Source organism: Delphinus delphis, chromosome 2 (assembly GCF_949987515.2).
Source record: "Delphinus delphis chromosome 2, mDelDel1.2, whole genome shotgun sequence".
NCBI classification, from domain to species: Eukaryota; Metazoa; Chordata; class Mammalia; order Artiodactyla; family Delphinidae; genus Delphinus; species Delphinus delphis.
This window is the reverse complement of record NC_082684.1, coordinates 44676464-44703473: the sequence shown is the minus strand read 5'-3', so window position 1 is coordinate 44703473 and position 27010 is coordinate 44676464. Positions and strand designations below refer to the sequence as shown.

Genomic DNA, 27010 nt, shown 5'->3' with positions numbered 1-27010 from the left:
CGTTTTAGATTGTCACTGATCTTCAGTGTCTTTTGAGATGCATTCCAGGGAGGTTGCCCTCCTCTCCTCCCACTCCAGAATAATTGCTATAATAATGTAAAATGTAAGCTTAAAGATCTCGCCAAGAGCCATGCTATGTGGTGACCCAAGAGTCCCCATTCTTTTTTGCATCACAGCTAGTTGGAAAATGCAGTATCTTCAGTTCATTTTCCATTGTGTGGTCAAATCTTCATCTAAATACTTCTCTTCATTAAAGTAGGAGACAACTTTATCACGGTGTAAATTATTTGTTTTACTACAGAAACTCAAGTTTCTCAACTTATCTCCCAAGTTTTCCTCATGCTATAAGAAACAAAATAGACCAACTAGCTTATTTTAATCTCTCTGAAAATAACTCAGCGATTTAACAATTAGCACACGAGCTTATAATTACTCGTAGTAAACATGCGATTAATGTATGTATCGGCTTACTCGGCACTTAACTGTGCGCACACGTCCCCTCGGGCTGGCGGTCTGGGGCCCCTCGTGTAGTTCCACCCCACACCGCAGGGGACAGTCGCGGCCCTTCCTCACGCCCGCTTGGCAACCCGGCTCCTGTCTCTGTCAGACCCGACCAAGTCTCTAGGAAGTTGGGGGAGGCCATAGAGACGGAGGCCCTGGGCCCAGGCTTCCTTTCTTAAAAGAAGGCTGTCGCTTGTGATGCGCTAGTGGAAAGCATATTATAATTCTGTAAACCCTGGCGCGCGGTACGGCGCCAGAAGGCTGCCTGGGCCTGGCTCCAGCGAGACCCCGCATTTTCTCCCCCCCGCGCCGGCGCAGAAGGTGCGGTCCCGTACTCCCGGCCCGACCCGGAAGCCGCCGCGCGCCGCGCTCGCCCGTCGGCCTGGGGATACCCGGCTGTCCCGAGTCCTGGGGCTTGCCGTGTCCTCCTTCCTCGGTCCCGTCTGGCCCATGGGTCTCCATGGCGACGGCGGGGGCCCGGCCGGGGGGCGGGCAGCCCGAGCGGGGCCGCGGCGCTCTGGGGGCCTCCGCGGTGGCGTCGCCGTGTTCGCCGCTGTGGCTGCCGTGTTCACCCTCACGCTGCCCCCCTCGGTGCCGGGGGGCGACTCGGGTAACGTACTCTCAGGGTCGTGCCTCCTGCCCCCCTTCTCTGGTCCGCACTGTCCCCACGAGGTCTGGTCAGCTCGACCTCTCCATCCACCCGCCGGGGCCCCCGCAGGGTTTTGCGTTCCAGAACCAATCTGTGTTTCCATTCGTGTAATTTTTCTGTAATTCTGGTCTCTTTAGTTCTCAGGCTTTCGAGACGGGGCTGGTTGGTTTCGCCTGATGGGACTTACCGACCTTTCTCTCCACTTCTCCGATCATTTTCCTGGACCTGAGTTTTTGCTTTCCATTCCTTTTTAGTCCACAAACATTACTTACTGAGTGCTTATCGTGTTCCAGACAAAAAGACTAACAGGAGTGGTGTACAAGTATCTTGGAGAGTGTTGTAATGCGGGCAGAGACAATACTACTGAATAGCCAGCAACGTATTAGGTGGGGAGAATTTAATGGAGACAGTAAGAGGGAAATGTGATTGACAGTGGGGTAGGCAGTGGCTCCATCAGAATGGCTAGTTGGGAAAGGCCTCTGAGGAGGTGATATTTTAGTTGAAACCTGAATGTTGAAAAGGAACCAGCCTTGCAGACTATTTGCGGGAGAACGCCTGAAAGGGTGGAAGCCAGTTGCGGCTTAAAGCTGCTTCTATTGAAAAGCGTGACCCGTGGGCCATTTAAATCACATGAATAATCGTTATGTATTTGGGATGAGAGACAAGATGCAGGCTTTGTTTTGCTGCCAAATTGACCGTCTAATAATGCCTAATAATGATCCGTAATTTTGTTAGAATGGTGCTGTAAATTTGGGTCATGAATGTATAGACTGAAAAAAAACTGAGTGCCCTAGTTCCTGCATAACAAAATACCCCCAAATTGAGTGGCTTAAAACAAAAAACGTTTACTATTTCACATTTTCTGTTGATCAGGAATCTGGGTGCAGTTTAAGTGGGTGCTTTTAGGACAAGGATGCTGTCGTGGTATGGGGTAGGGCTGCAGTCCTCTCAGGGTTCAGCTTAGCGAGGATTAACTTCTAAACCCCATCCAGCTCTTTGCCAAACGGGTTTCTCTGTAAGCTGACTTTTGTCAAGAGGAAGAGATGGCACCTCTGCCTGACAGCTCTGTCATTTCGTAACCTAATCTTGGAAGTGACAGACCACTGCCCTGTTTTATTCTTGGAAGTGAGTCAATATGTCAGCCCACACTCAAGGGCGAGAGGATTACACAGTGAGAATACTGGAGTTGGGAAGCTTTGGAGGCCGTCTTCAAGGCTGCCTACCACACTGGGGATCCTTGATGTTCCTTTTACACGTCATTACCTTGACTCTTTCTTTCATGTCCTATTGAACAAATAGGAGCAATGTTTCATTAGTATAGTGGGGAACGGAGTTACCGTATTTCTAAGGGTTATACTAAATAATAGAAATAGCTTTATAGTTGTGAGAGTTTTGACATTGGAGAGCATTACTCAGAGGTTGAGGAGTTCTGTAACTTTCAAAAAAACATTGACAGTTCTTTACCATGGTTGTTTGAGCCTGAAGGACGGGATTAGGATGAATAATAATAACACTTATTGAGTACTTACTACGTGCCAGTGCTGTTCCAAGTGCTTTACGTGAATTATTTTAATCCTCCCAGCTACTACCCTGTGAGGTAGGTACTATCAATTTCTTTATTTTTATAGATGACAAAACAGTTAAGCTGTGTCCAGAATCACACAGCTAGAAAGTAGAGGCCGTCAAGGAAAGAAACCAAGTAGACTGACTTTAGAACATGCTCTCTTAACCAACCTGTGCTCTAAATTCTTTGTTAAATCTGTCATCACGTATTTAGTGATAAAGTCTATTTAAAATGTACAGTTGTGTTACGGAGCCCAAGCGTGGTCTGCTCACCACATGACAGGCCAGTAAATCGAGAGATGTGTTGTTAGAGCAAGGAATAACCACTTGAATCGGAAAGCTAGCAGACCGAGAAGATGGCTGACTAGTGTCTCAAAAAACATCTTCCCTCAATCCAAATTTGAGCTCCTTTTATACAGATGGGGAGGAGGCGGGGCCCACTGCAGTGCCAGCCAATGGCTGAGCGGGGCTGCTATAGCTCACACCTGTCCCGCCCCTATTACAGCTGTTGCCTTGTTTTTATTAATACTGTATTTTTTCCCCAAAAGAATAAAGTTATCTATTCACTTTGAGTTATCAGACTTTTTAGGCATTGTGACTTGTTTAGTTTGACGCTGAATAGTGGTTGCTTCTAATATTTCTATGTTCATTTTTGGGAGTGATAAACTGTTTTCCAAGTGTTGCCAGTAAAATTTGTATAATCATGTCTGATGATTTTGTTTATATGTTGAATGTACTGTTCTGTTTGAATTTTGTGTTTATGAAAAATTTTTTTACCAATAAACAGAACACATCTCAAAACCAACTTAAAGCATGTATTCTTCTTCCTGATAAGTCTTAAATTACACTCCATGAATCCATCGCATTGTGTGGCCTTGCCAGAATTTATTTTTTGCACTGCTTGATACACATAGTTGATTTATGGGCAGGAGCACGCCTGGTCCTGTAGAGGAAAGGGTAGGAATCTAGCCTTCACTTCTATTTGTTATCCTTGGGAAAAATAAATTAGCTTATATATGTGTTTATATATTTTTAAGATACTGTCTTTAACATACTTGATATATGACAATATAATTTTAAAATTAATATAAAAAGTATAATACGGAGGGAGCTGGGTTTTGTAAAGGTGAAGCTTCTGCTAACAACTCTGAGCTTGCCACCCATTTGTGTCCCAGATGAAAAAGCTGTGGTTCTCAAACTTGAATGTACTGGAGAATTGCCTGGGAAACTTGGGCCCCAATGCCAGAGGGTTTAGTGTAGGTAGATTTGGGTTATGGTCAAGAAATCTTCATTTTTAAAAGGCATCTGGGTAATTCTGATGCAGGTTGTAGTAGGACTTAACATTTGAGGCAACCCTAGTGTAAAGGGTTGAGGGAAAGCAAGCACCCTTTTATCATATTTACTTTCTCTTTTGTATCATATTCAATTTTAAGAGTCGTGTTTAGCTTTTTATCAAGGGTGCATTCATAGACTTTGAATAGTAGCATCTTTTCTATTTATATTTTAGTTTCACATTTGATAAGAGTTGGTGATGGAGGTTAGTCACATTCCAGATTCATCTTTTTACCAACAACTCCAGCAAAGAATAACAGCATATTGACTTTTCAATGGTAAAAGGAAATTAGAGAAAATAGGCTATTTTTCTTAATGTTAAATGTAATTCTAAGTACATTTTAAATGGAGGAGAATGAATAGCAACCTTGGAAATCTGAACTGAACTGTGCTTCATAGCACCTACAGAAATATAAAAACCAAAAATTGATTAAAACCATTTGGGACTGAAGACATAAAGAGCAAACCCATTCTAGAGTAAAACTATGAAATACTATAAAATACTGGTAACAGCTACAAAGGGAGGAGTTATTTTAAACATTTTAAAACCATAAACAATTTATTTATATAAGATACAAGGCCTTTGGCTTGTAAGATGCTCTTGAATATCTGCAGTAAACGTCAAAGATGTCCTTAAGTAAATGACTTAAGTGAGCAGGATCTGTCTTTGGTGCCCTCGGGATTTCTGTGAAGTGAGCAGTCATTCAACCTGAGATGGGGGTGTCTTGAGTAGCAAGGATGACAACGTGATAGGTCTTTTTGTCAGTCTCTAGGTGCGGGGCTTTTCTGTGTGGCACGAGGAGGGAGAGGTGCTGATGTCTTGACAGAACCCTGAAATGGATAGGATATTTTCAACTTAGTGGAAAAGACAAATGAGAACAACTAACCAGAATAAAAGGCAATCTAAGTGCTAAATAGAGAGGTTCCAGCAGGTTCTATGGAGGAGGAGTAAGTGATTCATTCTGATGGGTGAAGCTGGGGAAGGGTATGTGTAAGGAAAGGTGTCACTGAGAAGGTAGCAACTGAACTAGGCCTTGATGGATTTAGGAGAGAATGCTGGATGAGAAAATGAGTGGTAAGAGGTGCAAAAGAGGACCATTCAGAGGAACAGTGGGTAGTCAGATCTGACAAAAGTGAGCATAGGTTTCATGGACATAAGCCTTGGAAGGGGACCTGGAAGCCATAGAGGGCTTGCATGTCACGCTGAGGAATCAACTTCATTCAGTACACAGAGAGCAGCCATTGAGCAGTTTTAGTCTAAGGAAACAATCTGACCTCTGGGGATTGGGGATGGCAGTAATTAGTGATTTCAGTAGGAAGATGAATTGGAATAAAACATTGGTCAAAGCTATCGCTGTAGCCCAGGCCAGAGAGAGGAAGGGTCTAAAATACGGTCAGGGCAGTAGAAATGAAGAGTACTGATATCCACTGAAGGATAGAAAATGGACATTAATACATTTCCCAATAGATAATAGTACTTTCATAAATCATCAATTAATATTGATTGATTTCTTACACTGTACTGTATTAAGTGTATAGGGATAATCAGAAATAGTCCCTGTGCTCTGGATACTTAAAGTATTAACAAATAAGCACTGAATTACTACATCATAATTTTAGAAGTAATTACTAATGGTGAGGAATTACGAAGAACTATGTAAATATTATGATTTATTGGTTTGAAAAAAATGTACTTTGGTAGTCAAAGCTTACCAAAATAACCTGGAGTTAATAAGAATTTGGCAATTGTTTAAAGATATCCAACATAATTAATGTAGAGGATGTATCCAAATGTCAGTTTAGGGCAGAATGGCACATTTTATAGACTGTTCAAATCTCCAGTGTCTGCACATTTTACATATCATAAGGTTGCATCTTTACCGACAGTTTTGTACTAAATTCTTGAGGGATAATGCAGCATTTTACACTAATGCTCTGTAAGAGTTTTTTTATATTTGCAAGGGAAAACAACTTTCAGGAGGGAAAGTAGGCAGATTTTTTAAATTGAAGGATAGTTGATCTACAATGTTGTGTTAGTTTCTGGGGTACACCAAAGTGATTCAGTTACACATATTACATATTCTTCATTATAGGTTATTACAAGATATTGAACATGGTTCCCTATGCTATAGGACCTTGTTGCTTAAAATAAGCATTTTTAGAAACTAGAATTCACATATATTTACACTGACCAGTTATTAAAAACTAACAAAGATAGTTTGTTCAGTAATACCTAAGGGAGAACATATTCTGAGACTATTTCATGCTGTTAAATCTCCACAGATTTACAGTTTTATCCAGTCAAATTAATGCAAAACCCCAATGCAAGCATTTGGATTTTGAAAACTTTGGAGGAGTGTCATTTTCTAATAGTAATTATTGGTTTTCCATTATTTTTTCACAGGGGAACTGATCACAGCCGCACATGAGCTTGGAGTAAGTATTAGTTTTATTGTTTAATCAATGCTCTCATTAACAGTTTTAGGAATTAAGAAAGTTTAATTAAGCATGGAGTAAAGTAGATTAATTTATTTTCAAACCCCAGTTTTTAGTAACTTATAAGTACAGTACATGACAATTTACTTTAAGTTTTAAATCCAATTAAACTAAATCATAAAGCAAAGCCTTTACTATATATACAGTAGCTGGCTTATTATCACCCGAAATTTTGTATAAGCTATGGAGAATAAAATAAATCGGGTTAACAGTTTTAATAAGTTTATTATTTAATAAACTTTATTGTGGTGCATGATCCCTTTAGGCAAGACCTTAGGACTGTCAGCATGGTGGTAATCCGATAGCAGTGTGGTCTTTCAACTTACTAACCAATACGATATTTCAGAACCCGTTTTTTTTCAATAGCCTTTTAAATGACCCTAATGTACTGTGAACCCAGAGAACAAACTGCTTAAGAACTGACAATGAAATATGTCACCCTTTCTCTAGGTGACACACCATGTGATAGACCCTGCCAAATCCACTAAAGAAAATATTTATTTGTATTGGCACAAGAGGATTACAATAGAAAACCACTATTCAAACATTTAGTCATTGTCTCTTAATCTTTATACTTGCCTGAGAAAAGCGCTGCTTTTCAATTAAAGCCAGTGTGACTCTTCCTTTACTAGATGAAAACCTTCTGACTGTTGCTAATTTTCCCTTAGGTTGCCCATCCTCCTGGCTATCCTTTGTTCACTCTGGTGGCTAAACTGGCAATTATACTATTTCCTTTTGGTTCGGTTGCCTACCGAGTCAATCTTCTGTGTGGCTTATTTGGAGCAGTAGCTGCAGCATTACTTTTTTTCACCGTTTTCAGGTAAAGTAGTTGATTAGTTAATTTTGACTAATTGGAGATGGCCTATGTACATACATTACAAAAAAAAATCTTTTGTTGCTTGAATGGTTTTTCCTAATCACTCATGTGATTTCACTTTCTCAATTTACAGTAATTTCATATGCGTTTGACTGCTTAAATGATTACACAGTTGGTTCTGCTTCATACAACGGAGAGAAGGTGTCACCAGTTCATTATCACAGTTCTCTGGTTAGGCAGAACTAATAAGGTTTGTCATTTCAGGAAGATGCAGATGGGCCAGTTTAATTCAACAATATAAAGTTCATCTTTTGGTAAATGGTAAATATCACTTAATTACTCATAGTATTGCTGATGGGCAGCTGCCTATCAGGTCCAGAGCTAATACCTAATTATATTGTATTTTAAATATGCACATGTATACTTTTTGAAATGAGGCTGTTAACTAAGGAAATCAATTTAGGTTGTGGTTTTAGTAAGGTTTCACTTTGTTCCATTATTGCTGTAGGGAAGATAGGCGAATTAGACACCACTTACTTCATGATGGAAGGCTTTCTTACTTTGGAAGGCTATGCTGCTTTTAAAAAAACAGGTCATTAGTTTAGGATATTGCTAAACACATTTGCCTTTGCTGTTTCTCTCTCCTTCGGTATTAACTCAGTCTAACTTATGCCTAAAAGGATTATAGTCAAAAATACAAATTATTTTTCCTGCAAAGGAAAACCAAGTTAGAACATTTCTTTCAAAAAGTATTGCAGATTTTATTATGAAAACAAGTAATTTTTGTATGTAAATAGAGTATAATTTGAATAGACAATTTCAGATGTCAGTTTTGGAGACTAATGTTTTTATTTACATTTGTCATATCACTGCCCTTTGACTAAATTCTTTGTAAATTCCCTTTTGATTATTTGTAGAAAGGTAAAAGTTACAATAATTATGGCTAAAGCTTACTATTAAATCTATTTGTGGAAAGCTTTCAGATTTAAAGTTGTAATTGTTGATCATTTACTAAACTTTAATCTGTATTATTTAATTTGTTTCTATTTCGGTCTTACAGGTTTTCAGTGATAGCCATATCTTTAAGTATGAAATGTTTAAAATAACATTTCTGCTTGGATTAATTAGTGTTATGAATACTTTCTCTTTCTAAATGATTAGAATAATCATTATTAGAATTGTTCCTTCTGATCCTTTATAATTAAGACTGTCATTTTCTCTGAGAGAAAAACTTTTTATTTTTAAATATCTAGGTTGAAATTTAGAACTTACCTGTCTTTTATTAAATGTATGAGTTTTCGCAAGACATTTAAGACAAAGACATTTTAAAGAAAACTAATACTTGTATTTGTTTTGTTAGTTCATCTGTATTTTAGATTATTTCTACAACATATACATATATTTAAATGCTGTAGCCAGCTCTTAAGCAAGTAAAGTGATTCGTTTTCTAAAACTTTTCCATGTTTTCCACTATATTAATTGTCAATGCCCTTCCACATAAAAACCACTGTAAAAATCATATATAAAAATCTTTATCTTTCCAGAATCCGAATAGTTTGGGACAATAATTTTCCTTTGAGTTGTCCACATTTTAAAATAGCTTTGATTAGTTATTATGCTTGATTATAATGGGTTTTAGATTAGCACACAAGCCTGTGACCCTTTTCTTTTAATATACAGTCTTAATGATAAATTTGTATACTTGCTGACATATGTTTTAAATCAAAAACTCTTCATAGACTAAATTGGATATTTGCATGCTTTTAGTAATCTAGTACTTTGGAAAAGTTGCTTTCTTTCTGAAAAGGGACCTGACAACATTATCTCTTACATACTTTTAATATGAAAATACTTCATTATTTTGAATACAAATAATTGACAAGGTACACGTCCTTTGGGAACAACCTAGTTCAAGTGGCAAATCTGTTTTGTCAAACAATAGCCACCCTTCAGGAAAGAGCAAGCCATCTCTATGGTAATAGGACTAACAGTAGCCTATTGATCCAGTAGAAGAAGACATTATACAATGTCAGCTGGCTTGTTACAATTTCATTTGTCGTATGACCTGAACCTAGCCTTTAAAACCTTCCTTCTGTGAATATAAGCCCAAGAGCAGGACGCGGTTTTTGTGCAGCCATTACAGTGACGGCTTTTTTCCTGTCCCAGTGTACAGTAAATGTATTCCTTCACAGGTTGACTCCTTCACCAGAACTCATTCAGGAGACATTTCACTACTTTATTCATTTGCCGACCAAGTCATCATTCCGTTTTGTTGTTGAATATTGAAGGGTTTTGATCCAGGAGACAGCTGTATTCTTTCTTTCCCCCATCACTTAAGAGAACATTACTGTACATGTAGGATTAGTGCTGACTGGTGTGCAGGAAATTAATTCTTTCAACAGTTTTAGGTTTTTTTCAGGTAATTGTTCACATAGCATTCACTATATTTAGCTCTTGGGGGGGGTATAAAGACCTTCTGTACCTTTTAAACAAAGATTGTATTTCAAAAGCAAATTTCTGTTTAAATATGTTGATGTAAAAAGCTCCATTTTTTCAGTAAACATGACTTAGATTGAAAGAACAATTTATTCGTTGTTTCCAATTACTTTGTAATTTTTGCTTTTCTTACATCTTGCTTTTAAAAGCCTTTAAGAGGTCATTAACACTGCATATTTTGTCAATCTTTCCTAATGGTTGGCAAGAGCTCTTTTATATTTGCTTTGCCCTGATGTAGAAAGCATATGAGTAAAACAGTACATTGAAAGCTGTGTCACTGTAGTTTATTGAATTAAAAATAGTAAGATTGTGGCAGTTGTTTCTGCATGTATTTATTTATGTATTGTCCCCTTCAGGGGTATTTTAAAGCATGCACTGTGTTAAGGGAGTTTAATCTATTTCATTTATAGGAAAGAGTATTCATTTTATTAATATGTACATCTGTGCATTTGACTGTACTACAATTAGTGATTTAGAGAAACTGGGATTTTCTCTTTTAAGGCCAATGAAGTAAATGATTTTTTAGTATGATATTTAAAATGTCATATTTGAAATTCACAAATCTTATTAATATAAAATTTTAAAAGTTATAGGTATGTAAATCACTAATAGGAACATCATTTAGCTTTCCTTAGTACTTGAATTTCAAAATTGTTTTCTAAGAAACCTCAAACTAGATCCTATATACTTAGTAAGGAAGGAGTACTGAAATCACTGTAATTAATATCAACATGCTTACATTTCATATGTTCTGGTAACACTGAAATAGAATGGAGTCTGTTGATAGTATCATATAAAAATTCTTTACTTGAGGGAAGATTTAAATTGCTTATGATCTCAGGTGAGGGCATGTCTTGTATCATGTATTTTGATAGTTACAGGGCAGGGAATATATTTTCAGCAGGCTTGAGAGTCAGCATATCCTTTTCAAGCTAGTATGGGCCAGATGGAACTCTAGAAGAATTCATTGAACAATATTTGTTACACACTCATATGAATCGAAAGTAAAATTCCTTTAGTTTTTATAATCAAAATTCAGTGCTTATTTTAAAGAAAGTAAGACAAAGTTACTATTCAATAAACAGTTTTTCTAAAAGGCACTGTTTCAGGAAACTTGCATAAAAAAACTTTCTAACACCATTAACATTGTACAGTAAGAAATCAGATCTCTTAATGTCAAGCAGGTTCCCTAGAATATATGAATATTAATTATAATTAAAGGTATCTTGAAACTATGCCTGCTTACTACAAAGAACTTACAACCAATTTCAGTGATATTTAAATATCTCCTGGAAGACTGTTTTGTGCCAGTATTTTATTTATGCATATTTTATTTTTTATAAGTTATGTATTCCTAAACGTTGTGCCGCTGCTAAAAATTAATTTTATTAAACTTTTGGAACAGGAACACTTGATTCTGAGCACTGTGTCTGCTGTTCTTATAGCTTCAGCTAAGATTCCATTCAATAAAAATCGAAAATTAAAATGCCATACCTTAGAGAACGTAGAATCTCCTGCTTAAGGAGACGTTTGGATTTTCCAGCTCAAAGAGTATTTTAGATTATTGCCATAGAGAATAATGTGAAGCTCTTCTAATTTCAGAGGTAACTATGCATAAGTAACAAATAGTCACCAAGTTTTTGTAGTTGAAGAAGAATGGAAAGTACTGGAGTATTAATTTCTATTCAGGAGAATATCTGTCTTGATCCCTGGTTAATTGATCATATATTTCTCTCATACTTGTATTAAAATTGCATTGACTCAGACTGGCTAAGCATATTAAGAGCTTGGTTCATTTGCATCTTCTTATAAGTAGAGGGACATATTAGGCTCAAATAGCATTTCGTTTTGAAGGGAAAAAAGCAGGGCAAAAACTCTTTTTTAAGACTGTAGAGTCTCTTCTGACAGCTAGTCAGAGTTAGAATTAGTTCAAGGAAATGTTAATAATGCATTGCCTGGCCTAATCCCTTTGATATCACCAGGTATCCTCCTGTTCATGGGTTAATTGCTTTAAAAGCGAAGGCAATATTCTGAGCGGTGGGCCGCTTCACCTTTTCACAGCTGTTACCATTGAGTGACAACTAAATCCCATGTGTAAGATGAGGAAGAGCTCAATCTCCAATTGGGAGAAAATTTATGTAAACCACAATCCCTTCAGAATGTGCGGAAGTCATAGACTTTCTTGATTTACTCTGCTTTTCCCAGAAAGCTCTATTGTTCACTTTCCTAAGTCCCATCAACCCTTTGTAGCAGAATATCACAGCGGCAGCAGATAGCTTGAAATATATAAATGCTATCATAGCTCTGATTAATAGCAGTGCTTATGAGTCAAGTCTGATAACAGTGCAGCTCTCCACTCAATTTCAGATACTGCTAATGGAATCTGTCTTCTCCAATTGTAATATGAGAAGGCCTAATTTGCCATGGAGCTTGGAGCTGTCACCAGTAGGGGATTGTGGGGTCAGATGGGAGCTGCCAGGTTTTTGCCCTGCAGCTTGTATCTCTCACTTTGAATAGAGCAGCCCCCTGCCTGCCAGTTAGCTGATAGGCCGCCGTGGGGTTTATGCCACTATATACAATAGGAAAGGGCTACATAGGCTGACTTTATAATTGTGAAGCTAGCTCATATTTCCACAGCTACTGTGCTGCATAATTTCTAATAAGTGGTTTTAACAAACGTCAGATTATGAAAAGTTTCCTCAATTACAGAAACTTATAAAACATTTAAATTGCTAAATCTGTTTCCTGCCGAGATTTTGCCACTGGAACTAGTCATCAGTCATTATGGCTATAATAATAAATGCATATATTTCTTAAAGCTACAAATAAACTTATAAACCATAACTCATATAGATTTGCTGCTTTTCAAAGCCATAAAAAGTAGAAAACAGTCTTAATGAATTGAAATATGACAATATACTTCATAACTTCGCATAGTAAGACTACTTTATATTAAATCTCTGTTGTTTAGTAAGTTAGTGTTGCTGATGAAAGTAGTTTAATACCCTCATTCTGTTGATCTTAGTTATTTGGATCTTTTACGTTTACTTCATATACCTTTAGTATATAACATTTTAAAAATTATGCAGCATTTTCTAAGTTTTCAGTTAAAAAGGACTTTGAGAATAATATGCTGGACTATACTTTTAACCAATTTCAGTTTTGCTACTGAATACAAAATACACTGTCAAGATTGAGTAATAAGCTAATCTTGAGGCTTTGTGTGCGTGCTTTTTTCTTTTCTTTTTTAAATTAGTTTATTTGTTTATTTTTGGCTGTGTTGGGTCTTTGTTGCTGTGCACGGGCTTTGGGCTTTCTCTAGTTGCGGCGAGCGGGGCTACTCTTCGTTGTGGCGCGCGGGCTTCTCGCTGCGGTGGCTTCTCTTGTTGTGGAGCACGGGCTCTAGGCGCGCAGGCTTCAGTAGTTGTGGTGCATGGGCTTAGTTGCTCCAGGGCATGTGGGATCTTCCTGGACCAGGGCTCAAACCCGTGTCCCCTGCATTGCCAGGCAGATTCTTAACCACTCTGCCACCAGGGAAGCCTAAGGCCTTGTGTGTTTTTAAAAATTTCAAACAAAATTGATGAAAATCTGTAATTTGGGAGTTATTTTAAGCTAGGCTGTACCTTAAGATATTGCCTCCCATAGTGCAAGTCATTTGGCATACTATGGAAACTTGGTAAAATGTAAAGTAAATGATGGTGATTCCTATAAAGCTCAGTTCATTGTTTTCCTTTTAGATATTTGGGTATAAGGTTGATGAGCTGTAATAAAGTGAATTGTTCTAAGCCTTGACTAGTTTCATCATTTATTGGTTAGTGAACAAATTTTAATTCTAATGGAAATTGTGTAATTACATTTTATTTATGGAAGCTATTCATAATCTTGTTCCTTCCATTTCACTTGTGCCTTTTTCCTTTTCGAAGCCTTTTCCATTTTTTTCCCAAGTTTATTTAGTGGTTTTAAATCAGGAATAATACTTTGTATTTTTCCTTTCAGTGTACTGGTAGTTGATATTTACGTAGCTGAAAATTCAGGGTAGAACAGTTTTCTTCCTTTTGATAGAATCGCATGGAACAGAATAAACCTTGGTAGGATTTTACCTGGAGTGAAAGTAAATTTTTATAAAATATAGGAAAATGGGATTACTTGCAAATTTACTAAAGATGGAAATGTTTTACATTATTTTTTAGGTGCAGTGATGGTGGCTTCAGAGGTAGAACTTTAATATACCATGTCCTCAATTATTGATTTATGTTTATTAGGTCTAAACTTGAAAATGACAAGAAAAAATTTAGATTCTACTGCTCTCCAAATGCCCACTGACTATAATTTGCCCACCTGGAACATGTTAGATACTCAATACGTATTTGTTGAAAGGGTCTTGAGTGAACTGCCACTCAATGAGAAAGGTTCAGCTGAAACTGAAAACCTTTCTTGTCAGTAGCTTAGCTTCCCAGTTTGACCATCTCCAGGTACATTGAAGAGAGAAATATATGGGTGTTGACTTTGTGAATGGGAGCCAGAGATAACATTTGTATGATCTTCATGAACAAGACCCAGAAAGATAAGAACCTGGGAGGACAGGGGCAGTAGATTTGCCACTAATTGTACCCTGCTTTACCATATGTCTTCCCTGTAATCCACTGCATTTTTTTAAAGTTGTGAATATGAGTTGACACTAATAATAATTTATTTAACAGTAATGCTCAGATGCTGCATTGTGGCCTTCCTACTCGATTCTACTTACTTCAAGTAGGAGTTTTCAGTGTTGAAGGAAAGTAGTGTACCCTCCATGTTGGGTTCTTTGCACACAGGTAACACTGAAGACAAATACATTCATGAATTTTATGAGGCACGTCAAATGTGTGTTCTGAAAGAATTTCAGGTTTCTGTTATTTGCCTTTTGATTGAGGGTTAGACAAACATGTGACTACACATGAAAATCAAATACTGTGTAGCGGAAAGAAAAATATACCTTATCATCAACAGCAAACCTGTGTCAATGGTGTAAATTGTAACCTCCTGATTTATCCATTGTGTCAACAGATGAATAGTATTCCATAAGTGAGAAAACTGCTGCACAGTCAGTACCTTTCTTAGGAATCTCATGTAGGCCTTACAGAATTCTGAGCCTCACATTTGTCAGGATGCTCTTAAAAGCATCACATATTCCTTACCCTAGTGGAGAATTTCTGTCAGTGGCATTTTCTGGGGGATATTTTAAATACTTAACCACCTTTCCCATACTATCTGTCATACTCTTGGTATATCTTTTCTCAGTGACTGACCACTGTGATCTCCTGGAATGTGAACTACATGGTTTTAGTGTTAGCCCAAGTTAAAAATAATTAGGAAAATGTATTTACTGCCAATATACTGCAAAATATATTTTATATATAACATATTTGTAAGATATTTATTTATATAAAACATACTTCAATGACTTTTAGATTATTTGTTATTTTGAATCATCCATATCATTACCTTACTCTGTTAATGTGAGACCTTGAAAATTAAGCATGCCTCTCTAATAGTGTAAAAACTTGATTTTGATTGTTGGCATGTGACTATCTTTTAAAATACAATGGTTGTTTTAGTAAAATTTCACAGTAATGTTTGAAGTGTGTGTTCTTCATATAGCCTTGTAAGGTGTTATCTTTCTGTAAGTCAGGTTAGATTCTGAGAACATGTATTTCACTTGAAGAAGTATCTCCCTTGATATCCTTCTATGAGGCTTCATGAGCCTCTAGATTGGGAATAGAAAACAGTTTTTTCTCATATTATATATAACTTATCATGAGGTGTTCTTTAGTTCAACTGGAAAACAGTTTAGATTATTTTGCCATTTATTAGTGAGTTCTGCTGAAAACAGTTCTCATTTTATTCACAACCTCACTTGAATTTCCCCTTTTTTTCCCTCCAGCTTCCTATTAGTGTGGTTGAAGTAGGTTCATCAATTTCAGTAGAAAAATGTACATCTTTTAATTTTAATGAGCTAATTTTAAGATGTCACTTTAGCATATTAAGGGTAAATAAATTCATTAATTCCTTAGTTGCTTTTTAAAAAAATAATAATTACTTAAGCATATTTATTTAAAAGAATGAAATGAAAATTGAAAGTAGGCCTCCTTGACTGCTAAGTGAAAACACAATGGTGTTTTTGATTATGCCAGTTTTCTTTGGGAAAAAAACCCTTCATACTTAGTCTACAGATAGATGACAATTGTTTTGTCTTATTTGGGAGGTACTTATATGTATACTCCATCTGTACATTTGACTTTATGGACGATTCCAAACAGCTCATTTTGTGGGCTTAGGACAACAATTTCATTTAAAACTCATGTTTAAATAACAATATCAGATTAGATATTCCTTTCATATATGTTTGAAAGAAATATTGCTTAGCCAGAAATTTGGACTACCAATTCATGTACCATTATTTATGCATAGTGTTTCACTCTACTTATATAATCTAACTCTGCCAAAAAATTACAAATATATGTTGTAGCCTTTTCGGGGAAAAAAAATGCAGAATGTGTGTTCTGGTTAGAATTATTGCCCAAAAGAGTTAGATTACAACTAACTTGTTTAATCACTCATTTTGGGGAACCCTTCATTGAGAAGGCTCATAATTGGTCCAACTCATAACAAAGGCCCCAGCAATCAAAACAGATGATGGATTAATTAGAGGCTTTAAGAAGTCAGTAGCCAACAAACACATGAAAGAATGCTCAACATCATTAACCATTAGAGAAATGCAAATCAAAACTACAATGAGATATCATCTCACACCGGTCAGAATGGCCATCATCAAAAAATCTACAAACAATAAATGCTGGAGAGGGTGTGGAGAAAAGGAAACCCTCTTGCACTGTTGGTGGGAATGTAAATTGATACAGCCACTGTGGAGAACACTATGGAGGTTCCTTAAAAAACTAAAAACAGAACTACCATACGACCCAGCAATCCCATTAACTGGGCATATACCCTGAGAAAACCATAATTAAAAAAGAGTCTTGTACCAAAATGTTCATTGCAGTTCTATTTACAATAGCCAGGACATGGAAGCAACCTAAGTGTCCATCAACAGATGAATGGATAAAGAAGATGTGGCACATATATACAATAGAATATTACTCAGCCATAAAAAGAAATGAAATTGAGTCGTTTGTAGTGAGGTGGATGGACCTAGAGTCTGTCATACAAAGTGAAGTTAGTCAGAAAGAGAAAAACAAATACCGTATGCTAACATATATATATATATATGGAATCTAAAAAAAAAAAAAAATGGTCACAAAGAACCTAGGGGCAAGACGGGAATAAACACACAGACCTACTAGAGAATGGACTTGAGGATACGGGGAGGGGGAAGGGTAAGCTGGGACAAAGTGAGAGAATGGCACGGACATATATACACTCCCAAACATAAAATAGATAGCTAGTGGGAAGCAGCTGCATAGCACAGGGAGATCAGCTCGGTGGTTTGTGACCACCTAGAGGGATGGGATAGGGAGGGTGGGAGGGAGGGAGACGCAAGAGGGAAGAGATATGGGGACATATGTATAACTGATTCACTTTGTTATAAAGTAGAAACTAACACACCATTGTAAAGCAATTATGCTCTAATAAAGATGTTTTTTAAAAAAAGTATTCAGTAGATTCATAGAATTCATGCCATTTTTAAAAAAACTGATAAACAGATTTAAAACAGTGCTTGCTAAGTCATCTTTTCTTTTTAATTTATTTATTACTTATTTGGCTGCATCGGGTCTTAGTTCCGGTATGCGGGATCTTTCGTTGCAGCGTGCAGGCTCTTTGTTGTGGTGCACAGGCTTCAGAGCACGCAGCCTCAGTAGTTGTGGCACGTGGGCTCTCTAGTTGTGGCACATGGGCTCCAGAGCGCATGGGCTCAGTAGTTGCAGAGCGTGCGCTTAGTTGCCCTGTGGCATGTGGGATCTTAGTTCCCTGACCAGGGATTGAACCTGTGTCCCCTGCATTGGAAGGTGGATTCTTAACCACTGGATCACCAGGGAAGTCCCGCTAAGTCATCTTATTTGCTTAAAAAGTTTAAGACCAGATTCACCTACAGACATATTTGTCAATGTGATTTTTGCAGCATCACTTAGATAAGTCTTCTGCACATTTAATGTCTTTTTCTATCTCAAATTCGCAGTGGCTTATTTATATGAATGGTTCATTGATATTTGCCTCAAAAAGACATAAAATGGAAACTTTGAGGTATTTCGTTTGAAATTTCACAGAAGTTTGAGAAACTGTAAGGGATCTTCTTTACACATCAGTGTGAAAGGCAATATGAGTAACTGTGAACCTTCCATATTTTATTTTTTGCTTTGAAATATTTGTGTTACAGACAAGGAATAAATCAAGTAATATGAAAAAAACTTTTAAAGTAAATTATTATTTCTATACTGTTACCAAAAGAATATTTAAACACTTGAATTAAAGTACAGAATGATACAATGATTATTCCCTAGTTTCTGAAAGATATATCCATATGGACCTCACTTTATTTTTAAAAAATCAACGTAACAAAATACAATGAATCTTTTAGTTTTTTTCCCTTAATCGCATTTGTTACTAAAACATCACTTTTATAACAGTAAAGAACAGCAGTGATAAAGGACATGGTCCTTAAAAGAAACAAAATTTACTCCACTACCAAAACATCTTTTCTTTCGATTTTTTACAATTAAAAAAGAATAATTTCTAAGTAATGGCATAAGTTATTTTATAAAGCATTACTAGAGATGGTTGGACTTAGGTTGCGGTAATTAGAAACCATTGCTATTTGGATATTTGAAGAGCATTAAAAACTGAAGATAAAGTGTATCTGAAATTATATATATATATATAAACATTTAGTTTGCAAAAAGTCATATAGCTTTTCTATATGGGATACACAAATACACATATATGTAAAGTGCAATATACTTTTACCTTTTAAAAAGTGCTAAAATGCTGACGTGGCTATCTAGTGGTATCAGTAATCCAAAAATAATTCTCTTGGAGAGTTTTAAGTTCCTCACATCTGGTTTCCTTCCTATGTTTTGATTAGGTTACAGTTAAAATATTCTGTTCCTCAGAAATACAGAAAAATCTACCTATTCAGTACCCATTTATTATGTTTAATGAGAACCGGGAGATGGAGCAACTACCCTAGTCTTGGTGAAAGTACTTTCGGGAAAACTTCTTGGAAAGGTGATGCCCATATTGAGTTGTACACAATGAGTGGCAGTGGCCAAGTGAAGGCAGAACCATGTTCCAGATACAGAGAACCTCCTATGCAGAGAAACCCAGAGGTGGAGGAGAAAGAGCCTGTGAGCACAAGGACTTAACAAGTCATTCAGTGTTGCTGGAGCACAGCTCGAAATGGGTTATGTCAAAAATGAAGCTACAGGTGGACTGAGACCAGATCACGAAAATCCTTGTCTGTTGTCATGGGGAGCTTGGAATATGCTTGATAGTCAGAGAGGAATCCTTAAAGGGTTGGAGGCAGAAAAGTTCAAGATCAGATATGCTTGAGGTCCCTCACTCTGGTGGCAGTGGTGGGCCTAGCACTGGAAGCAGGCAGCACGCAAAGCTGCAGTATTGGTGTGAACCTGAGGTGTGGATTCAGATGAGCTGAACTAGGGCAGTGGTGATGTGGGTGGAGAGAAGAGCGTGAGTTTTTAAAATGTTGATGAAGTACAGTTGGCAGGATGTGATATGTTTTGCAGGGAGAAGGGGAGAGGAGTTCTGATGATGACTCCTAGGTCTCTTAACTTAGATAACTAAACGAGGAAGATAATGAAATTTACTAAGATAGAGAACACGGGAGCAGGAATTATTTCAGGGAGGGGGATGAGAAATCAGTTTTGCATGTACGGACACTGAGGTTCTATGGAATGTCCAGAGTTGGGGTGGCTTTGTGGTGACGGTACAACAGTAAGTTGGGGATAAGGTAAGTTCAAAACTAAGGGAGAGGCATTCCTGGAGACATTTGGTTCCTTTAGTTTGTAGCTGGCAGGTGAAATCAAGATGGTGAATAAAGTCACCCAGGCAGAGCAGAGTGAGAACAATGTCCTGAGAAAGAAATCTTGGGAAACGCTGGCTTTAAAGGAGTTAAATGCAAGAAGAGGAGCCATTTGGAGAAAACACATAAGGAAGATCCAGAGCCATAGAAGGAAACCCAGAGGATGTGAGGTCCAGATGTCAACTCAATGAGTGTGGCTGTGGGAGTGACCCAGGGCAGCAGAGGGGTCCCCAGAGCCTGTTGTATTTGGCAGTTAGATGGTCATTGGGGACCCCAGTGAGAACAATTTTAGTAGAGAACCAGGGTGAGAACAGAGGGTGGAGGCTGCAGATGTGGACAGTGTGAAGCCAATCCTGAGCCTCACCGTAACCCTGAAACTTGCCTTCAGAAAAGCATCCTCGACATCAGCTTGCTCTTTAGTCATTTATCTCCATCTCAATAAGGTGAAACGAAGCATGCGCAGATAATGTGTATACCGTGAACAATATAATGAGACTGCCTGCCTACAGAGTCAGTGAATGAACTGGATCCTCACCATTGCTGACATTATCCTTTGACGGGTTAGCCAGTCACAGACCCAGCTTGCTGTGTACTCACGTGGGGGGGCACATCTCCTCGTTAGCCTGCGTGTGATGTGGCACTGGGCCACACACCTGTCTTCCTACACCGGGCTCACCCTGCAGACTTATTAATGTATGATGTACTGCTTGTCTTTTGAGAAAAATGCTTAATTTTAATGAATATCGTATGATTTTGAGAACAGCTTTATTAAACTCTTCCATCACAGGCTCCTTTCAACAGTAGAGTCGTCTTACTTTACAGGCCTGTTCCATCCTTCAGCAATTTTCCGTCCCCTTTCCCAACCCACTTCCCACTCCCTGCCTGACTTGAGCTTTCAGCTCCCTCATTTCCTCGATGCCCCTACACTTGTCTTCCATTTAATTGAGACCTAGATCCCTTTGCTCATCTTTTTGATCCCTCCATCAGCCCCCTGCTGGCTCTGCTTCCATCCCCATCCAATGTAGACCCTGTGGTTCATACTTTAACACCTTTCCCTCTTGTCCTTCTGTCCTGCTTACCTAGTAAAGCCCCTAACCCCAGCTCCGTCCAGCCTGCCCAGGCCCAGCTCAGGCTGCTGCAGACCTTTCCACAGCCATGCGGACCGAGGCTATACTGCCGCATATCCATAGCCCCTGCGGTCTCCAGCCTCAGCTGAGCGTTTATTATTACGTGTTATTTGCTACCTACAAGTCCTTGTTATGTAGCCTTCCTCAGCCTGTGGAGTTTTCTCACAACAGATGTTTCAAATTATCTCTACTTTTCTTAATCCATTAATTTGTACATGTTACGTGGTCAGTAAATGTTGGTTGATTCTGAATCTTAGTATGAAGTAACACACTGCCTTTTAAAGGCAGTGTGTTCAAACGTGTGTGTTTGAAGAGACATTCACAGTTTGACTTATAAAAGGCTGTTGGAATCAAAGAACTTCTCACAGGCTTAGCCTATATACCTTATTTTATGGAAAACATAAATAGTAAAATGACGAGGCCTCCAAAATGTCTTAGTATATTCTCTTTATGGATGCACGCATAACTTTCTGCTCTTAAGCATACCTGCCGTCTCTTCCGTGTCCCACAAAGCTCTGACAAGCATTTATTTTAAGCATTTAAGCATTTATTTTCAGAATTTCCTCACACAGTTTTTCTTGAAGACTTAATAGAAATAATAAACAGGGAAGGCAGGTTGTTTTAGTCAGGATTCTTGATTGCAAGCAATTGACTCTGGCTGTGTTTAGCAAAAAAGAAACATATTGAAAGGAAGTTGGGAAGAATGCTACAACTCAATAATAAAAAGACAACACAATTTTAAAAATGGGCAAAAGATCTGAATAGACATTTCTCCAGGGAAGATGTACAAATGGCCAATAAGTGCTTAAAAAGTTGTGCAACATCATTAGCCATTAGGGAAATGCAAATCAAAATCTCAATGTGAGGGACTGCCCTAGTGGCGCAGTGGTTAAGACTCTGCGTTCCCAATGCAGGGGGCCCGGATTCGATCCCTACTCAAGGAACTAGATCCCACATGCGTGCTGCAACTAAGAGGTCGCATGCCTCAGCTAAGGAGCTGGAGAACTGCAACTAAGGAGCCTGGCTGCCATGACTAAGGAGCCTGCCTGCCACAACTAAGACCCAGCGCAACCAAATAAATGTTTTTTTAAAAAATGCTTTAAAAAAAAAATCTCAGGGAGATACCACTTCACACCCACTAGGATGGCTAGAATCAAAAAATCAGATAACAGGTGTTCACTAGGTTGTGGAAAAATCAGAACCCTCATCCATTGCTAGTGGGAATGTAAAATTATGTAGTGACTTTGGAAAACAGTCTAGCAGTTCCTCAGATGATTAAATGGGTTGCCATAGGCTCCAGCAATTCCACTCCTAGTTACATACCCTAGAGAAATGAAAGCATATGTCCACACAAAAACTTGTACACAAATGTGTATAGGCGCACTATTCATAGTAGGCAAAAGGTGGAAACAGTCCAAATGTCCATCAACGGAAGAATGAATAAGCAAAATTTGGTATATCTATACAGTGGAATATTAATTCAGCCATAAAAAGAAATGAGATACTGATACTACAAGTTGGATGAACCTCGAACACGTTGTGCTAAGTGAAAGAAGCCGGTCACAGAAGTCCACATATTCTATGATTCCATTTATAAGAAAGCCCAGAAGAGGGAAATTCACAGACAGAAAGTAGATTAGTGGTTGCTTAAGCCTGGCAGTGAGATTGCGGGTGGGGATGGGGGGAGATAGTTAAAGGAGAGAGAGTTTCTTTCTGAGGTGATGAAAATGTTATAAAATTGACTGTAGTGATCGTTGCATATATCTGTAAATATACTAAAAATATTTAATTGTACACTTTACATGGGTGAATGTACAGTATATGAATTATGTCTCAATAAAGCTTTTTACAAAAGGAAACATTCAAATCTAGTACTGGAAAAAAAAGAAGGAAGTTGCACAGCTTGCAGGATTTCTAGGAGGGATGGATTACCAGGCTCAGAGCCCAAAATATTCAGAGTCCTAGGCAGGTATATGCTAGTGAAACCACCACTGCTGCCATCTCTGGACCCAGACACCCCAGCTTACACCACCAACACTGACCTGGATTCTGAGCACTGCCCTTCCAAGTGCTGCCATCGTTGTCTGTGAAAATGTTGCACAAATCCCACCAGCCATGTCTGATTCTGTCTCCATCCCTGCTTCTTGGCCTCACGATTTTCCAGTTCAAAGAATGGAGCAGGTGATTCTGACAGACAGAGCCCAGGTCATACACCAATGCTCTAGCTGCAAGGGGGATTGGAAAAGTATCTCGTATTTTCAGTGTGTATAATAGGAGGGGCCTTGCCTCATAAACTCATATCCCTCAAGCATAGGAGAGGATTTTAGATGTTAAGCAGCAAAACCAAAAGAAAAGAAAAGGTCCACTACCCTTTTGTCTTCAATTTATATTAGGACTACAACCCAAATTCCTATAGACTGAGTTGATTTCTAAGCAAGCTCATTTGAGATGCTAAGAAGATCATGATTATAGGTTTGATTTCCATTACTGGTTTTATAATCAGTTATCTTCTCTTCTATCACCTTACTCAGCAGTCTCACAAATTATTTCTCTGATACCAAGAAAAATCTAATGAAAGAGTATACGGATTATTTGTTGTAAAACCATCCTGACCTTGGCAGGAGGGTGGTGTGGGACAGAAATCAGGTGGGGAGAATTCAGATTATAAAGACCTTGCTGTTGTAGGATAAGTCTTCAATAAAATGCTAATGTACATAACTATCTGTAATAGTCTAAGGTGACTGGATAAATTTTATCACTGAAGTTGATAATTTTACCTTTACTCTTCAGTTTCTAAAACCTTATGAAATATTTGAAAAGGCAGTTAACATAGTTCATAATTCCAATAATTAATGTCAACAATTCAAACACTAGGATGTCTTCCTGAGTATAATAATGTGTTAAAAATCATTGTAGATTAGTGAGTCATGAGTTTTCTTCCTGAGGATTTGTACATATCAGTTCTCTTTAATTAACTGTTTGGTGGTTTTAAACTTTAATTGCCCTTTCAAAAAAAAAAAGGTTAAAATCAATCTTGACAGGTGTGTACAATTCAAGTTGGTAGTATGTTGTGTTGATAAAACAGACATAAACACGATTCTAATAATGGACAAAACTTTTGTTCTGTTCTATTTACTCAAGGAGTGCATAGTTAACCAAGTAAAAGTACAATGTATCATTAGTCTGGAATAAATTATTTGACATTAAAACTAAAAGAACCATCTTTTACCCCATAATGTCATGGTCCTAAATAGCTAGACTAATAATTTCAATCCTGGTTCTGCCACTTAATTACCTACCATAGGACTTGGAAAAATTACTTGGCCTCCCTGAGCCTCAGTTTCTTCATTTGAAAAAAGGAGACAAATCACGTCTACTCATAGGGTTATTGTGCATATTAAATGAATTAATATAAAGAAGGCACTTAGAGCAATACCTGAAACACAGCTAGCAAGAAACTCAATAAATGTTAGCAAATTATCTTGGAAATTTGCTGATTTTTTTTTTTTTTTTTTTTGGCGGTACGCGGGCCTCTCACTGTTGTGGCCTCTTCCGCAGCGGAGCACAGGCTCCGGACACGCAGGAGCAGCGGCCATGGCTCACGGACCCAGCTACTCGGCAGCATGTGGGATCCTCCCAGACCGGGGCACGAACCCGTGTCCCCTGCATCGGCAGGCGGACTCAACCACTGCGCCACCAGGGAAGCCCCTGATTTGTTTTTTTAACTTCTTATTTTGCCGTAATTTCAGATTTATAGAAAAGTGGCAAGAAGAGCCCAACTCTGTCTACCCTTTACCCAGGTTCCCCAGATGTTAGTATTTTACCACATTCGCTTTATGCTTGACTCAGTGAGTATGCATGTATTGTTTTGTTTTGTTTTTTAACCATTTAAGAATAAGCTGCAGTCATAGTATCCTTTTACCCTTAAATGCTTCAAGATATGTTCCTTAAAAACATTTTCTTGTATATCCACAGTGGAGGTCTCAAAGAAATTATCAGTGATACAACACTGGTACCTAACCTTCAGACTTGATTCAATTCTTCCAATTTTCTCAGATAGTGTTCTTATAGTAGAAGAAAATCCTAGATCATGTCTTTTATTCTGTTGTGTATTCCTCTTTAATCTGAAACTGTTCCTCATGATTTTTTTTGTTTTTTGTCAAGACCTTGACATTTTTTGATACATACGGGCCAGTTATTTTGTAGTGTCCTTCAGTTTGAGTTTGTCTTTCCTCTTGCTTAAATTCAGGTAATGCATTTTTGGCAGGAATGCCATAGAAATGATGCTGTATTCTTTTTATTGCAATAGATAAGGAAGCATATGATGTTTGTTTGTCCCATTACTGGGCTGTCAACTTTGATCATGTGGTTAAGATTGTGTCTGTCCAGTTTGCCACTGTGAAGTTACCATTTCTCCCTTTGTAATTAATCTGTTAACAGGATGATACCTTTAGACTATGTACATATTTCTGTTACTGCAAACCTCTTACCAACTATTTTGGTATCCATTGATTATTGTTATGACAGTTGCCAAATGGTGATTTTAATTCCATCATTTCTTCTGCAGTTATTAGTTATTAGTTGACTTTCCATGGACTTTCTCTTCTCACCCAATTTTTGTATCACTATAGATTCATAGATTCTTATTTATTCATTGGGTTACAGTCTATTACTATAATTATCTTGATGACCAAGTTATCCCCAGTTTGGCCATGAGAGCCCTGTAAGCTGGCTCCTATGTCCTTTTGTCATGTCTCCGTTTGAGCACTTCCTTTCTTTTAAGTAGAGGAAGGAATCTTGCATCTTATGCTGACTGTCCAGAGTCATATTGAGAGCTGAAACTTAGTTCCTTTAAAATGTTGCTAACTTGAAGATTAATTCATTCTCTCATTTGCTAAGTTTCCTTTCTGTGCTTGGGGCTAGATGCTTCCAATCTAAGTGAAGTTTAACTCCAGTTCATATTTCAAAAACAATGTCAAAATAATTGTTACAGACAGTTAAATGCTATCAATATGCAGAGATGGGCTAGAAACCAGGGAATTGAAGAGAAAATTGAGAAAAGAGCAGAGTTTTAATAAAGGAGCAGCGAAGATATTCAGTTCAGCACTACAGCATGAGCAAAGGTGCAGAGCTAGGAATAGTCCTGTCTTATTAGGGAATTTTGAGGAGCTTGACTAGTTGGTGGGAGATCATGTTGGTAATTAGTGGCTAGGGGTGTCTGGTTTATTGGGAGCCTGGATTCCAGCCTAACTCATTTCTTACTTATCCTATAGGGATGAAGAGTATTCACAAAGAGTATGTTTCAGAAAGTTTAATCTGATGTTATATTGCAGAAGGTTGGAAAAACATAAGACAAGTTAGGAAACTATTAAAATAATTGAGTGTAAGGCAATAGGAATACAAATCGAAAGGAATCTGGGAAGGAATTTGGAAGGAAGAAATAACTTTAGGGTACTGAATCAGGATAACTGGGAGAATGGGGTACTCTGCAAGAAATAGGAAACTGATGATTTTTATAAGGGAAAGAAAACAGAAAAATTGTAAAGAGAAACTCAAAGAAAAACAAGTTTGGTGATACTGAAATTTTTTAGCTTTTTTTTCTTTTCTATTAAGATTGATTAAAAGCCATGCAGTTACTCCATACTTTTTATACAAAGCAATACAGCTAAAAAGTAACGCCCTGGGACCATATAATATCATAATTATTAGACACAGAGATGCTTGCTGAATAATGCTTGTAAGCAATAGATTTTCAGTAATAGCTTTAATTTTCATAGCTTTAGATTTATAGTGAAATAGGAAGTTGTTTTGGTTTGATATGCCACACTACCAGTCTCAAATCTTATCTCTGAATTGAGATCCAGTTTCCTTGACTGATTTGAAATGTGGGGCTCTTGTTGGCATTTGGGGGCGAGGAATTTGTTTCCAAGTGTAGCATTTGATTCTTCTGGGTTTCTAAAATTCACATTCCCATCCTTCTCTTTAAAAGATATATC

At 37.7% G+C, this 27010-nt stretch overlaps 1 protein-coding gene across 4 annotated transcripts in view; it reads left to right on the top strand.

The window, feature by feature from the left end:
• The first annotated feature begins 854 nt into the window (after window positions 1-854).
• TMEM260 (transmembrane protein 260) overlaps window positions 855-27010 on the top strand; it is a 59161-nt gene continuing 33005 nt past the window's right edge. For all 4 annotated transcript variants that reach the window (XM_060004499.1, XM_060004498.1, XM_060004497.1 and 1 more), the window contains exons 1-3: window positions 855-1111; window positions 6450-6481; window positions 7210-7361. In XM_060004499.1, coding sequence (XP_059860482.1) covers window positions 952-1111; window positions 6450-6481; window positions 7210-7361 — 344 coding nt within the window. In that variant the 5' untranslated portion in view covers window positions 855-951. The remainder of the gene's footprint in view (window positions 1112-6449; window positions 6482-7209; window positions 7362-27010) is intronic.